Below are 16,696 nucleotides of genomic sequence, written 5' to 3' on the forward strand. Positions count from 1 at the left end.
TAACAGTCATATTAACGGGTCTTCCTTGTAGGCGTATGGATATTATCCTATCACTGACAGCATTGTACTTCAGGACAGATCTTGAAACCTGAAGGAAGGACATTATATAATGATTAAAGGATCAATTGAACAAGAGGACATAACCATAATATCTACACACCCAATGAAAGAGCATCAGAATACATAAACTTCAACAGAAATGAAAAGACAAATAGATAACTCCACAGTAATAGTTGTTGTTGTTGTTGTTGTTATGTGCCGTCAAGTCGGCCCCGACTCATAGCGACCCCTCCTTGGGTTTCCGAGGCAGTATCACTACGGAAGTAGGATTGCCCAAGTAGGAGATTTTAATACACCACTTTCAGTCACCAATGGAACTGGAAAAAAAGTCAACAAAGATGCAGAACTAAACAATATGACCAACCAACTTGACCTTATAGACATTTACAGAACACTTCACCCAACAAGAGTACAATATATATTATTTTCCAGCACATATGGAACATTCTCCAAGACAGACAACATGTTTGGCCACATAGCAAGCCTCAATAAATTTAAAAACATTGAAATACTGCAAAGCATCTTCTCAGATCACAATGCTATATAATTAGAAATCAACACTAGGAAGACCAACAGAAAAAGAGAAAATGCATGGAAACTGAATAACACCCTCCATGAAAAAAAACTGGGTAATAGAAGATATTAAAAATAAAATTAAAAAATTCCTTGAATCAAATGAGAATGAAAACACAACATACTAAAATCTTTGGGACACAGCAAAGGTAGTGATCAGCAGGAAATTTATAGCAACAAATGCACACATCAAAAAAGAAGAAAGAGCCTAAATCAACACTTTAAGCCAACATCTCCAACAATTAGAAAAAGAGCAGCAGAAAAAAAAAAAAAGCCTACAGTCACCATAAGAAAAGAAATAATAAAGATTCGAGCAGAAATAAATGAAACAGAAAATAGAAACACAATAGAAAAACTTCTTAACAAGAGTAGAAGTTGGTTCTTTGAAAAGATTAATAAAATCAACAAAGCACTTGAAAACTTAACAAAGGAAAAGAAGAAGATGCAAATAACACAAGAATTGAAATGGGTACTGTCACAATAGAACCGATAAAAATAAAAATAAATAAATAATATCCAGATACTATGAACAGCTGTACTTCAACAAATTTGAAAATCTAGAAGAAATAGACAGATTTCTAGAAACATACTAGTTATATAAACTAACACAGACTGAGGTAGAAAATTTGAACAGTCCCATAACAAAAGAAGAAATTGAACATGTCATAAAAAAATTACAAAGAAAAAAGACCTGGCCCAGATGATTTCACTGGAAAATTCCACCAATCATTCAAAGAAGGACTGACAGTAATTCTATTCAAACTATTTCAGAACACAGAAAAGGATAGAATCCTCCCAAATTCATTTTATGAAGCAAACATAACCATGATAAAAAACCAGGCAAAGACACCACTAGAAAGGCAAACCACAGACCAATACCCCTAATAAATATAGATGCAAAAATCTTCAACAAAATCCTAGCCAATAGACTCCAACAATATATCAAAAAAATAATACACCAAGACCAGGTGGGATTCATATCAGGTATGCAAGGATGGTCCAACATTAGAAAAACAATCAGTGAAATCCATCACATAAGTAAAACAAAGGAAAAGAATCACACGATCATATCAATAGATGCAGTAACACCTTTTGATAAAATCCAGTATCCGTTCCTGATAAAAACTCTCAGAAAAATAGGAATCGAAGGGAAATTCCTCAACATAGTAAAGGGCATATATGCAACATTATTCTCAAAGGAGAGAGACTGAAACCATTCCTCTTGTGAACAGGAACCAGTCAAGAATGCCATCTATCTCCACTTCTATTCAACATTGTATTGGAAGTCCTAGCCAGGGCAATAAGGCAAGAAAGGGAAATCAATGGCATCCAAATTGGTGTGAAAGAAGTAAAACTATTGCTATTTGCTGATGATATGATCCTATACATCAAAAACCCAAGAGACTCAGAAGGAAAAACTACTGGAACTTATTGAAAGATTTAGCATAGTGTCAGGGTACAAGATCAACATACAAAAATAGTTGGATTCCTCTACAGCAGAAAAGAGGTCTCTGAAAAGGAAATAAGGAAATAAATACCATTTGCAATAGCTACCAAAAAGATAAGACACTTAGGAATAAATCTTACCAGGAACATGAAAGACCTATACAAAGAAAACTGCAAAATATTACTTCAAGAACTGTAAGAGAGCTATATAAATGGAAGAACATACCATGCTCATAGTTAGGAAGATTGAACATTGTGAAAATGTCAATACTACCCAAAGCAATCTATCATTCAGTGCAATCCCAATCCAGATCCCATCAACATTCTTTAAAGACACGAGAAAACCAATCACTAACTTTATATGGGAAGGAAAGAGACCTCGCATAAGCAAAGCATTATTGAAGAAGAAAAACAAAGTAGGACGTCTCACACTCCCAGATCTCAAAACCTACTATACAGTCACAGTAGTCAAAACATCCTGGTATTGGTACAATGACAGACACATAGACGAGTGGAACAAAATTGAGAACCCAGAAATAGATCCATTGACCTATGGTCTGCTGATCTTTGACAAAGGGCTGAAAGCCATTGAATGGGGAAGAGATAGTCTCTTTTACAAATGGTCCTGGCAAAACTGGATATCCACTTACAGAAAAATGAAACAAGATTCATACCTCACACCATACACAAAAACTAACCTCAGATGGATCAAAGACTTAAATGTGAAACAAAACTAGAAAGTTCCTCTAGGAAATATTGGGGCAAATTTGTTGTTGTTGTTATGTGCCGTCGAGTTGGACCCAACTCATAGTGACCCCACCTTGGGTTTCTGAGGCAGTATGACTATGAAAGTAGATTGCCCCATCTTCCTTCTGAGGAGTGGCTGGTGGGTTTGAACCACCAGCCTTCTGTTTAGCAGTCAAGTGCCTTAGGCACTACACTACCAGAGCTATTGGGGCAAATTTAGGGGCCCTTATCTGTGGCATAAATAGACTATCAAGCATAATCCAAAATACATAAATAGTATAAGATAAAACAGATGAATGAGACCTTCTAAAAAATAAATTTTTTGTGCTTCAAAAGCCTTCTCCAAAAGAGTAAAAATAGAACCTACAGAACAGGAAAAAAATAGTCAGCAATGACATATCAGACAAAAGATATGAACAGACACTCTACCAAAGATATTCAAGCAGCCAGCAAACACATGGAGAAATGTTAACAATCTTAGCCACCAGAGAAATGCAAATCAAAACAACCATAAGATACCACCTCATCCCAGCATTAATAGCAAAGTTCAACGTGACAGAAAATAACAAATGCTGGTGAGAGAATGTGGAGAGATTGGGATGAAAACTGCTGGAGGGACTGTAAAATGATACAACCACTGTGGAAATCAGTACAGTGATTCCTTGAAAAGTTGAAAATAGAAATACTATTTGATCCAGCCATCCCATTACTAGGTATATAGCCTAAAGAAGTGAGAGGTAGGACACAAATAGATATATGCACACCCATTTTCATTGCAGCACTATTCACAATAGAAAGAGATGGAATCAACCTCTGTTTCCATCAACTGAGGAATGGATAAACAAACTGTGGTACATACACACAATGGAATACTATGCTATCTTAAAGAATAATGAACACAAACGCACTGCCGTTGAGTCAGATCCAATTCATAGCAACCCCTCCTTGGGTTTCCGAGGCAGTATGATGATGGAAGTAGATTGTCCAACCTTCCTTCCAAGGAGTGGCTGTTGGGTTTGAACCATCAGCCTCTTGGTTAGCAGTCAAATGCCTTAGCCACTATGCCACCAGAGAATCTGCAAAACACCATATAACATGATTGAACTTGGAGGACATTATACTGAGTGAAATAAGTCAATCACAGAAAGACAATTATTGTATTATTCCACTATTGTAAAAAGTCAAGGAAGGCTTATACATGGAAGGAAACTTTCTTTGTTGATTACCAGGGATGGGAAGGGAGGTGAGGGAAAATTCCTAGATAGGTTGAACAAAATATATGTATATACGGAGAAACCAAAGATTAGTGGTTACCATGGGTAGGAGGTTGGAGGAAAGGGGAAGATTTTGTTTGTGGGGCATTGAGTTTATGCTGTCAGTGGTGGAATAATTTGAAAAAGGATAGCACTAATGGTGGCACAACTTGAAAAATCTCATCGATGTCCCTGAGTTGTAAATGTAGACATTGTTATGTTGAAGAATATCTTGTTGTGTATGTTTTCACTACAATAAAAGCAAAAAAAATATATAAAATGCAGCATCAGGATTGCAGGAAGATTAATTAACAACCTGAGATATGCAGACAAGACAACCTTGCTTGCTGAAAGTGAAGATGACTTGAAGCAGTTACTGACGAAGACCAAAGACTACAGTCTTCAGTATTGATTGCACTTCAACATAAAGAAAAAAAGATCCTCACAACTGGACCAATAAGCATCACAATAAATGGAAAAAAGATTGAAGTTTCCAGGGATTTCATTTTACTTGTATCCACAATCAACAACCGGGAAGCAGCAGTCAAGAAATGAGAAGTCATATTGTACTGGGCAAATCTGCTGCAAAAGACCTCTTCAAAGTATGAAGAAGCAAAGATGTCACTTTGAAGACTAAGGTAAGCCTAACCCAAGCCTTAATACTTGCAACTGCCCCATATGCATGTGAAAGCTGGACAATGAATAAGGAAGACCAAAGAAGAGTTGATGCCTTTGAACTGTGGTGTTAGCAAAGAATACTGAAAATATGGTGGACTGCAGGAAGAACCAATAAATCTATCCTGAAAGAAGTACAGCCAGAATGCTCCTTGGAAATAAGAATGGACAGACTTCATCTTACCTATTTTGGTCATGTTGTCAGAAGGGATCATTCCCTGGAGAAGGATATCATACTTGGTAAAGTTGAGAGTCAGCAAAAAAAAGAAAGATTCAGATCACAATAAAAATTTAAATAAATATTTTCATCTCTATCTTTCTAAACAAAGCCAGTAAACTCTTTTCCTTGCAAAAGTTTTACTGTTCAAATACCAAAGCCAAAAAAACCAAACCAGACTCACTGCCATTGAGTTGATTCCAACTCAGAGTGACCCCCTTTGGGTTTCCAAGGCCATAAATATTTATGGAAGTAGATTGCCCCATCTTCCTTCTGTGGAGCAACTGGTGGGTTTGAACCATCAACCTTCTGGTTAACAGTCAAATGCCTTAGGCACCACACCACTAGAGCTCCAAGAAGACAAGAATTAGAATCTCTAACCTAGGTGAAGAATTGTTTAGTGTTTGTTAAACTCTTTATCTTAACTGACTCTCTGAACATCAACTGAGGAAGTTGTCTGAGCTATAGCCACTTCCCCTTTGCCAGGTATACAATGTTTTGCATTTCAGAGGCTTCAGATTAGAGTTGGTTCAACCATCTCTTCTTCTTAACCATATGAGTCAGTTTTCCATTCAAGGACTTCAACTAGAATGGACCTGATACACATTCAATCACAAGACCCCTCCACATCAAAATGTTTGCACTGTGTGCTTTAGAAACATTGTCTTACCCTGTTTACTAGTCTGATGGAGCCTGGTGAGATCCCCTTAGTTACCCTTCAAGTCCGGCACTGAACTCACTCCTGTGGCTTCCAGCCAAACAATAGGCAGGCATATAAGGTGAAAGTTTGCATCAGGAAGATACACTCTTTAGTGGGAGAACACAAGGGCCGGTGTTTGCAAAGGGAGATAGCTGAGGGGTGGGGGCAGGAATGCATAGGAAGGAAGGACACAGGGAAGAGGTAACTACAGGGAAGAAGTGGGGAGAGAGTTGTTACATTGTGCGGAACTGCAGTCAATGTTATGAAACAAAATGTGTATGAACTGGTGTATGGAAAGTGAATTTTCTCTGTAAACTTTCACCCAAAGCACAATAAAAATTAAAAAGAAAAAGAGGAAGACTGCAAACAAAATGGATTGACACAGTAAATGCAATGATGGGCTCAAGTACAGCAATGATTGTGAGGATGGTGCAGGACCAGACAGTGTTTTGTTCTGTTGTACATGGGGTGACTATGAATTGGAGTCCACTTGATGGCACCTAACAACAACATGCAAGAGACCCAGTTTAGATTTCCAGCCTATTCACCCTATAAGCAGCCATCACCCATCCACGAAGGCTTGTGTGTTGCTATGTTGCTGAACAGGTTTCAGGGGAGATTCCATACTAACAGACTGGGAAGAAAGGCCTGACAATCTGCTTCTGAAAACAGGCATTGAAAACCCTATGGATCACACAGGTTCAATTCACAGCTGATCATATGGATGGTGCAGGGCCCAGCTATGTTTCCTTACCTTGTGTATGGGGTCACGATGAGTCAGGGGCTGACTCAACGGCAGCTGACAACAACAACACATACATATAAATATTTGAATTGGGAATTCAGTTTCATGCCTTGCTTTTTATTCAATCTCATTTCCTCATGCAATCTCTACTCAAAAATTGATTCTGAGCTGCTTTGAAAAATATGATAAAAGTGTATCATCTTAGTATATCATAAGCAATTTAACAATATCTTACTGTTGGCTATTCAAAGTGCTTCTAATTGTTCTCCATAATAAATGTTTCTATGATGAGCATTGATAAACTGGAAACCTTAATGCATGTCTCATATTATGTCCTTAAGATTAAGTTCCTAGAAGTGGATTGCTGAGTCAACAGGAATGTACCTTCCTCAAGCTCTTGGGAATTGGAGAAGCAGTTAGTTAAGTGCTTAAACTGAAAACTCAAGCAGACTTGGGGCTGTGGGGTGGCTGGCTTCCAGGGCATGCCTGCAGAAACAGATAAGGCTCTAGTCAATGAGGGAAGAATGAATGAGAGGGAACTAGACATTTGGCAACACCTTGACTACCTCCTCCCTGGTCTAGGCTTTCAGGAGATCCATGTGGCCTGTGCTCTTGGACTCCCCCAGATCCTTCTGGGTTCTTAGGGTCAGTCAGCATTTTTAGCTATTCTAGTTTGAATGAATTTCTGTTACTGGCAACCTAAGAAGCCTAAATTGAAAATAAGATAAGGAAGAAAACAGTTAGACATGGTTGAGGGTGAAGGGAGCACTCACACTAATGATTAAGGGAGCTGGGGCAGGTGAGTGGGAGAGAGAAAGAGATCTCTACCAAGGGAGCATGGAGCAAATCATGGGAATTGGAAGAGAATGGAGTGACTGTTCTTGGGAGCCAACAGCATACTGTACTGTAAGAAAGAATTATGTAATAGCAGTAAGTGCGACTGGAAAATATCCATTCAGTTTTCCCATTAGGAAGCTACTGGGAAAGTCCCAGGGAAGAGCTGTTTCAGTGGGATGTTGGGGGCAAAACATGAATTAGGGAGGTCATGGAATCAGTGGATATGAAGAAGCTAAGATGGAAATGAGCAAACTCTTTCATATAACCAAATCAGGCCTGTCTTTCTACGTGGATGCTGTGGTTTCATGAGATGTATGGGCTGTGTAGATTAACAGGGTGGAGAACACCATGAGTGGTCAGAGAGTTAGGATGGGGCAAGCTTGGGCTTCCCTGGAAACCACATAAAATTTACAGAGGAGACTCTTGGATTCTGGGACAAGATAGTATACAGGAAACCATGGGACATGGCAAAGTGCACAGACTGGATTCATGACAAGACACAGGTTGGATTAGACACAGTGAATATATTCCTGATTCACATGCTATTGTACTAAGTGTGCTCCAGGAACATGACTGCAGAGCCCTTTTCTGGCACTGGAGGATGGGACACAACACAGTCACATTGCTAGGTAGGCAGACAACATGGGGTAGGTGGATGAAACATCTCCCTGGAAGGAATTCAGGAGATATGGACCCCAGGCAAAGTCCTTTGGTGGTGCAAAATGGTTAATGCACTCAGCTAGCTGCTAGCCCAAAGGTTGAAGGTTCGAGCCCACCCAGAAGTGCCTCAGAAGAAAGGCCTGATGATCTACTTCTGAAAAATCAGTCACTAAAAACCCAAAGGAATGGCTATCTAAAGCATAACTCTCCCATCCAGAGCAAAGAAGTATGAAGCAAATCAAAGATTCAAGGAAAAATTAGTCCAAAGGACTAATGTACCACATGAATCCTAGCCTCCACAACCCTAAGACCAGAACTAGATGGTTCCTGGCTACCACTGGTGACTCTGAAAGTGATCATAATAGGAGGTCCCATAGAAAGTGGGAAAAAAATGTGAAACAAAACTCAAAATCATTCAAAAGACCAAGTTTACTGGTCTGATAGACACTAGTAGAACCCATGAGACTATGGCCCTTAGACATCCTTCAAGCCTGGAACTGAACTTACCCCTGTGGATCAACTGTCAGCCAATCAATAGATAGGCCTATAAGATGAACAATAATACCAATCAACCATAAGAGATCAAAAGGGCAGCATTTGCCCAGGGTTAAAGCTCAGAAAGCAGGAAGGGATGAATGGAAATAGTAACCACAGGGAGGAAGTGGGAATCCTTATTACATTAGGGATGGTGATGAATGTCACAAAACAAAATGTGCATGAATAGTTAAATGGAAACCAATATGCTCTGTAAACTTTCACCCAAATCTCAATAAAAAGTTATTTTTTTAAAAAAAGACAGAAAACCCTAAGGAACACAGCTCTACTCTGAACACACAGAGGTGGAGTCAACTTGACAGTAAATGTTACTGGGTCACTGAACACACCTCAGTGTGCATGGAAGACAGATCTGGCAATGGGAATTTGGCTTGATTTTTATTTTGCTGTGGAGAGAAAATGTGTCTTCCTGAAGTTTCTGTGTTATCAGAGCAGAACGGCAGGTTCCAGGAACTCACCTCTTCATCCTGGTTTTCTCCTTTGCTTTAGGGTTATGGGGATCAGGGCAAGACAGTGCCAAATGCAAGGTCTCCATGGTACTGATCTCCCTCAGCAACTCCAGCAGCAGGTTGCAAACATCACTGGCTGGCTCTGCCCTGGGGGAAGTGAGGAGCTTCAAAAGCCTGCACTATGACTTCAAATCACTGCCTCATCAATGTGGCAGAAAGGGGGTTCTCCACAGGAAGCTGGGGCTACAGAATCACAAAACATCTGGCCCATCTGAAAGCATGGAACCTCTGCCAAGCATATGGTCTTCGGCAACAAGATGGCCAGCCAATATAGGCCTCCATGGATGCAGGAGCTATCGTGGCTCCTCTCTATCATGTTCTTGAATCTTAAAAAGTAGCACCTAGCAGAAGAAAAACTCAGAAAGCACACCTGGACTTCCTGGATTGGACAGCAGCCAGTACACAAAGTTCAGATTGTTTTCCTTCTGTTCCAAGCATTCATTTTGCTGCACAAAGACAACTGTCCTGCTGTGTCCACTCAAAGCAGTGAGACCTCCTCCCCTGGCTTTCCCTGCAAAGAAACGTCATAGACTTCTGAGGCTTCAGGGCCCCTACATTTAACGGGGGCTTGAGACAACTGTGTGCCATGCATGATGGATGGTTCCCAGGAAGGAAGGAGGGCTCGTTGTTGCTACAGCTTCTGACTTTGCTTTCTGCTTTAACATAAAATTGCTTGAATTCAGTCCCTCAGCTCAAGGTTTTAAACCTCAAAACAGGACAAAAAAGGCTCACTTCTGGACAGCAAACAAACCTTCAAGGCCACATTTTAACAAAGCATCCACACTTATCCTTGTCTGGAACAAGTTTCTAAAATATCAGCTCTACCTACACACCTGTGCTAATCTGACTTCTAAAAATCTGGTTATATTCACTAAATTCATTGGCAGTTTTGTCTTTTGCCATTTAACTTCGAAAGGCACAGATGCCATTTTTAGAATCAAATGCAAACCACCATGCAGAAAATATCTCCCCAAGCCCCCACCCCAGGTCTCCCTGCAGCAGATGGTGGGGCAGGCTCACTGGAGTGGATGCAGGCATGGCGGGGAGGCTGAAGCAGGGAGGCACAAAGGGTCAACATGCCAACTCCCAGCCTCCCCAAAAACTGAGTCACAGCAGTGCAAGACAGAGCCCAGAGCTACTTCAACAAAAAGCGGATGGCACCTGTTGCTGGGCAACCCTACTCCCAGAAGGGGCATTTGGTGGTATCTTCAAATGTGGTGACCCCCACATTCCTCAGCACAATTGAAGAGCCCAAGTCTCCCTCCCCTCATTCACCCCTTGAATCAGAAAATTGAACCTGGATAGATTGGTGGGCAAAGAGCACTCACATCTTTGGAGTCCGAGTCAACATTCCAAAATTAAATGCAAATGCCTAGGACATGGTGATTTTTTTCAACAGAACTATGTGCACTGCCACTATTTTTCATCTAGCTTGAAATACCATCTTGTTGGTAGAGAAATACCTGAACACTAGCCCTGAGGGATTTTAACTCATTCCAACCTTTTGCCGAGAGGCCAGACAATGTGGTTTTTGTGCAGCAGGCACAGAGCCAGGCTGAGATAGGCCCCAGGAGGATGGATATCCGTCCTGGACTCTATTGTGGTTCTCCCATCCAGGAACAAAAGGGCAAAGGCCTGAAATCACGCGCCACAGCATTTCAACGCTGCCACTGACCTCAGCAGAAGCTGTGCCTGGGTTAAAAAAGCAGAACATACAGACACTGCCATTGCAGCTGCCGAAATTGCAAGAAACGAATACTTTAGAAGCAGCTGCTCAGATGCATTAACCAGGAAAGACTCCAGTTCAGCTTTTCTGAAAGCACCAAATTATCTGTGTTGAGAAGAGTACAGATTGGGGTACAGATTTCATGCATAGAGTTGGGTCCAGAGTAGCCCTGATATTCTATAACTAAAAACAAACCAACTGCCATTTGTTAGATTCCCACTCATAGAAACCCTATAGGATGGAGTAGAACTGCCCCCAGAGGGTTTCTAAGGCTGTAAATCTTTACAGAAGCAGACTACCTCATCTTTCTCCCATGGAGTGGCTCGTGGATTTGAACCACTGAACTTTTAGTTAGCAGCCAAATGCCTTAACTGCACCACCAGAGCTACTATTCTATAGCTACACATTATAAAATACTGTTAATTTTACTAAGTGTTTTAGAGATGTTAATTATGCTGCAAAGTGTATCAGTAGTAAATGCTGCAATCTTTCCTAATATATAGTTTTGTTTTTTCTATGAAGATATTTCTCAAAATGTGGTCTACTTACATCAGAACCTCTTCAGGCTCTCCTAAAATGCAAATGCTTTGATCCCTTCCTAAAAATAATACACTAGAATCTCAGGGTGGTGCCCAGAGTCAGGGATGCTAACACACTCCCCAACAGACTCTTAAGCATCTGATGACAAACAGAGCTCCCACTCTGAGACAGTGAGAATCCTCCAGGACCATCTCCACACACCCTTTCATGACAGTTCCTGGGTCACAGTGCAGCTCCAGAAATGTGGAGTAAATCAACTGAGTCACCTCAGTTTTACTAAGTAGCAAATAAAAACGTAAACTTTGCTTCTTCTTGCTTCATTCTAGGAGGATTAAAGTTACTTTCATCTCTTTGCCAAAGAATAGGCATTCCCTGAATGAGAGCCTAGGGATAGAACTAGAGATTATTTTCTCAGGACAACATCATCAAATTAAGAAAGAGGCCATTAGAAAACATGCAGAAGAAAAGTCAGGGAATACAAAGGGTCATTGTTAGAATACAGTGCAATCTGAAAAACAAAATACTTATGACTACAAAACTATACAATAAATCACAACAGCCTACACGTGTGGCACCTTATAATTTGCAAACTGTGTTCAAAATTATAGTTACATTTTTCTAAGGAAAGAAGTGCTTCAATCCACTGGCCAGTTATTGGAAGAGCTGGCTGTGCTTAAGGCATTTGACTGCTAACCAGAAGGCTGAAGGTTCAAACCCACCAACCACTCCTTGGAAAGAAGGTTGGGCAATCTACTTCCGTAGAAATACTGCCTTGGAAACTCAAGGAGGGGTCACTAGGCATCAGATCCAACTTGACAACAGTGAGTTTTTTGGGGAGGTTGATTCCAAGTGCTCTCTAAGTGCAGCCCTGCTTCCACCAAACACTGCATGATAACTATTAAGTGGAAGAGGAGCTGAATGCCAATGCTCTCTGTCTAAGTCCAGCTCTACTTCCACTACACTCTGTTGGATTAACCAAGGCAGATGGCAAGGTCCCAAGAAACACCAGATCTTTAAATCTGTTTAGCAAGGGCATTAATTATCCACAAATCCCATGTTTTCACAAGATGTAATGGTTTACAAGTTCCTGATCAACTTTTAACAATAATCAATCTTTGCTTATAAGGAGCTCTGGTGGTGCAGTGGTTGAGCTGCTAACCACAAAGATCAGTGTTCAAATTCACCAGCCACACTGCAGGCAAAAGATGAGGAAGTCTGCTTCCATAAAGATTTACAGCTTTGGAAACCCTATGGGGCAGTTCTCCTCTGTCCTGTAGGGTCACTATGAGTTGGAATCAACGTGATGACAGTGAGTTTGGGCTCATCAATAGCTCTGCCCAAGAACTCATAAAGGAGTGCATTCTTTCGTTGTTTATGGTTGTAACTCTCAAATGCTTTGTGATCACTTCCATGACTTTTCCTTATTCTAAGGCAAGGCTTTTTAACCTAGACACTTTTGGCATTTCAGGCTAGATAAGTCTTTGCTATGGGGACTATCCTGTACTTTGTAAGGTGTTTAGCAGATGTCTTCTACCCACTACATGCCAGTGGCACGCCCATAGTTGTGGCCACCAAAAATGTCTCCAGACACTAGCAAATGACTCCTTGGGGTGGGGGGCTGGGGAGGGATGCAAAATCACCTTTGGTTGGGAACCAGCTCTCTAAACCTCAAATCTGAAAGATGTGCATCAGAATTACTTAGAAGTCTTGTTAAAACAGTTTGTTGGGCACTCCCCCCCCACTCAGAGTTTCTGATTCAGTAAAGTGGGGTAAGGTCTAACAATGTGCATTTATAACAAGCTCCCAGGTGATGCTCATGCTGCTGGTATGGGACCACACTGTGAGAGCCCCTGCTCTAAGGCAGTGATCCTCAATCTGAGAAGCTTTTATTTATTTATTTTTATTTATTTATTTATTTTGATTTGCATGAAGATTTACAGAGCAAATTCACTTTCCATACAGCAGTTCACATATACTTTGTCTCATGTCATTGACCAAAATTTACCACAATGCAACAGCTCCCACTTCCTCCCCATAGTTACTTCTTCCCGTGTCCATCCCTCCACACTCTCTTGCGCCCTGAGCTGTCTCCCTGTGCATAAGCAGCCCTTCCTTCTCCCATGATTGTTCTCTCCAGGGCATGTGTCTACTTGAGGTAAATGTTTAACTCACATGCCTGTACTTTGTTTGGCTGGAGCCACAGGTGTGTGTTCAATTCCAGACCTGAAGGGCAGCTAGGGGCCATAGTCTCAGTGGTTCCACCAGGCTCTATTGGACCAGCAAACCTGGTCCCCACTTTTTTTTTTTGCCTCCAAATGATTTTGAGTTTTGTTCCCATTGTTCTCCCTCTCTATCCAGGATCTCCTACATCCCTTCCAAGTGGATGACAGTGGTAGCTGGGCACCATCTAGTTCTTCTGGTCTCATAGTTGTATAGGTTGCAGATCAGATGGTGTACCAGTCGCTAGGACGGATTGTTTCCATTAATTTTGGTTTTCTTCTTTCTTCTTTGCTCTTGACGAGGAGTGATCCATCATTGCATCTAGATGGCAGCTTGCTAGCTTTTAAGATCCCAGTCGCTATTCGCCAAAGTAGGAGGTGGAACAATGTTTTGTATAGTATGTTATGCCAATTGAGCTTGATGTCCCCTGCGACTATGGTCCCAAGCCCACAGGTTCAACCACTTGGTCGCTCTGGGGAGCTGGCTGTGACCAAGCAGTGACTACAACCTTGCCCCTTGTCAGCTCTACTATACACCTGGGAATTCTGATCATTCACATAAACTTATAGGACCATTGTCTGCCAACCCTATATATGATCTTGGATACACTCCCCATTTAGACATACCTAATTGTTTAGCCTGTCTACCTATCTATCTGTCTATATACCCATGTTTGCCTTCACTGACAACTCAGTACTGTATATGCAAAAGGGTTCATATTTGTTGTCTGTACTTCCCATGTACTTCTCTATGTCTTTCTTATCCTCAATGCTGCCATATTGGTCACTCGCATTTGGTACATTGCCCTTCTCTTCACCCAAATCAATACTTATCTCTATCTAACAGCTTTCTCTCCCCTCCCCTCCAACCCCTGGTAACCAACAAAGAAAATTTCCTCCAATAGATAAACCTTTCCTTAACTTTTACAATAACGGACTAATACAATATTTGTCCTTTTGTGATTGACTTATTTCACTCAGCATAATGTCCTCCAAGTTCATCCATGTTATGCAGTATTTTGCAGATTCTACATTATTCTTTAGCATTGCATAGTATTCCATTGTGTGTATGTAACATAGTTTGGTTATCCATTCCTCAGTTGATGGACATCTAGGTTGTTTCCATCTTTTGGCTATTGTAAATAGTGCTGTGATGAATATGGGTGTGCATGTATCTGTTCTTGTCATGGCTCTCACTTCTCTAGGGTATATACCTAGTAATGGAATGGCTGGATCAAATGGTATTTCTAATTCCAACTTTTGAAGGAATCGCCATATTGCTTTCCACAATGGTTGTACCATTTTACAGTGGTATGAGAGTGTATGAGAGTCCCAATCTCTCCACAACCTCGCCAGCATTTGTTATTTTCTGTCTTGTTGAACTTTGCTACTAGTGCTGGAGCAAGATGGTATCTCATTATTGTTTTGATTTGCATCTCTCTAATAGCTAATGATCATGAGCATTTCTTCATATGTTTGTTGCCCACTTGAATATCCTCCTTGGTGAAGTGTCTATTCATGTCTTCTGCCCATTTTTTAATTGGATTGTTTGTCTTTTTGTTATTGAGGTGTTGGAGTGTTCTATAAATTCTAGAGATAAGTCCCTTGTCAGATATGTTATTACCAAATATTTTTTCTGAATCTGTAGGTTCTCTTTTGACTCTTTTGGAGAAGTCTTTGGAAGCACATAAAAATTTAATTTTTAGAAGGTCCCAATCATCTGTCTTCTCTTCTGCTGTTTGTGCATTTTGAATTATGCTTGATAGTCTATTTATGCCATATATTAGGGCCCTTAAATTTGACCCTATCTGAGAAGCTTTTAATATGTATCAACTAAATTAGTATCTCCAGAGATGGCTTCCAGGCATCAGTTTTAATTTTAAAGTTCCTCAAGTGATTTTAACATGCATCCATGGTTAAGAATTACTTGCTTTAAGATGTCAAACTGTTTCTAAAAATCCAAACTCCTTAGAAAATCCTAAGATAGAATGTAGTTACATAATATTTTTCGTTTTTGTATCACTTAAACTAACAAGTTGCCATTTAGTCAATTCTGACTCATGAAACCCCTTGTGTGTTAGAGTAGAATTGTGTCCCATAGGGTTTCAATGACTGAGTTTCCAGAAGTAGACCAGGCCTTTCTTCTGAGGTGCTGCTTCTATTTGGACTCAACCTCCAACCTTTCAGTTAGCAGCAAAGGACATTAACCATTCATACCACATACCACATTATCACTTGACGACCCCTCTAATATCAAGTAGGAGTAGGAATTCTAGAGCGAAAATTAATAATAATAAATTATGCACACTGATGCTTCAACCTCCATGGTTTAAAAGTCTATGGGCTTATACCAACAGAAATTCTCTCTTTACTACTGAGTAACTTTAGGTCAGGAAAACTACTTGATGTTATTGCAAAACTAAGACATTAAGGTATTTTCTTCCTATTCCATTCCTTTCTTTTATCTGAAAGTGAAGCTGTGTCTTACATATATACATATATACAAGCTTTACCTTCAAAAAATGCCCAGGCCTCCTTCTTTTTCTCAAAGGATGAATCTTCAAAAGTTTTGAGGGAAATCACTGTAAGATAAAAAGAAACAATATAGCATGAAGTAGAGTAGCTCATATTATAATTCAGGATGCCATATTGTATAGGGCATTCTTAAATTTATACAGTAATTGCCACATTTACAAAACCACATTTACTTGTCCTAATTCATCAGGGAGAGATACAATGACGTTCACATAACAGATGAGAAACCCAAGCATAGAAGAGGTGAAGTTAGTTGTCCAGGTTTAAAAGTCAGTTAATGGCAAAGCCAGGACTCGGTCTATCGTCAACAATATGCCTCCTATCCTTGCCAAATAAAAATTCACCAGTGGGAATTCCAGGAACCAAAACATCATTAGCTCTACCAGTTTACTGGGAGTATTTCTAAAGTATAGTGTACTTGCCCCAGTATTCCCAGATATAGAAGCCTAAGGTTACACAATGACTCAAGTTCAGTGCTCTGAGAACTATTCTCTATGCAAGACAATCAAGACATAACACTGAGAACCTGATTTTGAGATTATTTTGTTTTCTTTCAACTGGTGATTGATCACTGAATTTACAGTGCTTGCTTTCAATAGGCGGGGAGACACAGAAGTGAGCTAAACTTTAACACTACACTAAGAAGTCTGCAAGCATGGAAAAGTTTTTGTGCAGAGTGGAAACATAATAATGTGTAAA

The 16,696-nt window shown here is 40.3% G+C and overlaps 1 protein-coding gene across 1 annotated transcript in view; it reads right to left on the minus strand.

The window, feature by feature from the left end:
- The window catches only part of VSTM4 (V-set and transmembrane domain containing 4), a 198,283-nt gene that overhangs the window by 134,141 nt on the left and 47,446 nt on the right, over positions 1-16,696 (minus strand). The window contains exon 3 of the mRNA XM_007938684.1: positions 15,976-16,044. Within this exon, the coding sequence (XP_007936875.1) occupies positions 15,976-16,044 (69 nt within the window). The remainder of the gene's footprint in view (positions 1-15,975; positions 16,045-16,696) is intronic.

Source organism: Orycteropus afer, unplaced genomic scaffold, assembly GCF_000298275.1.
Source record: "Orycteropus afer afer isolate SDZICR_OR568_19922 unplaced genomic scaffold, OryAfe1.0 scaffold00052, whole genome shotgun sequence".
Taxonomy (NCBI): domain Eukaryota; kingdom Metazoa; phylum Chordata; class Mammalia; order Tubulidentata; family Orycteropodidae; genus Orycteropus; species Orycteropus afer.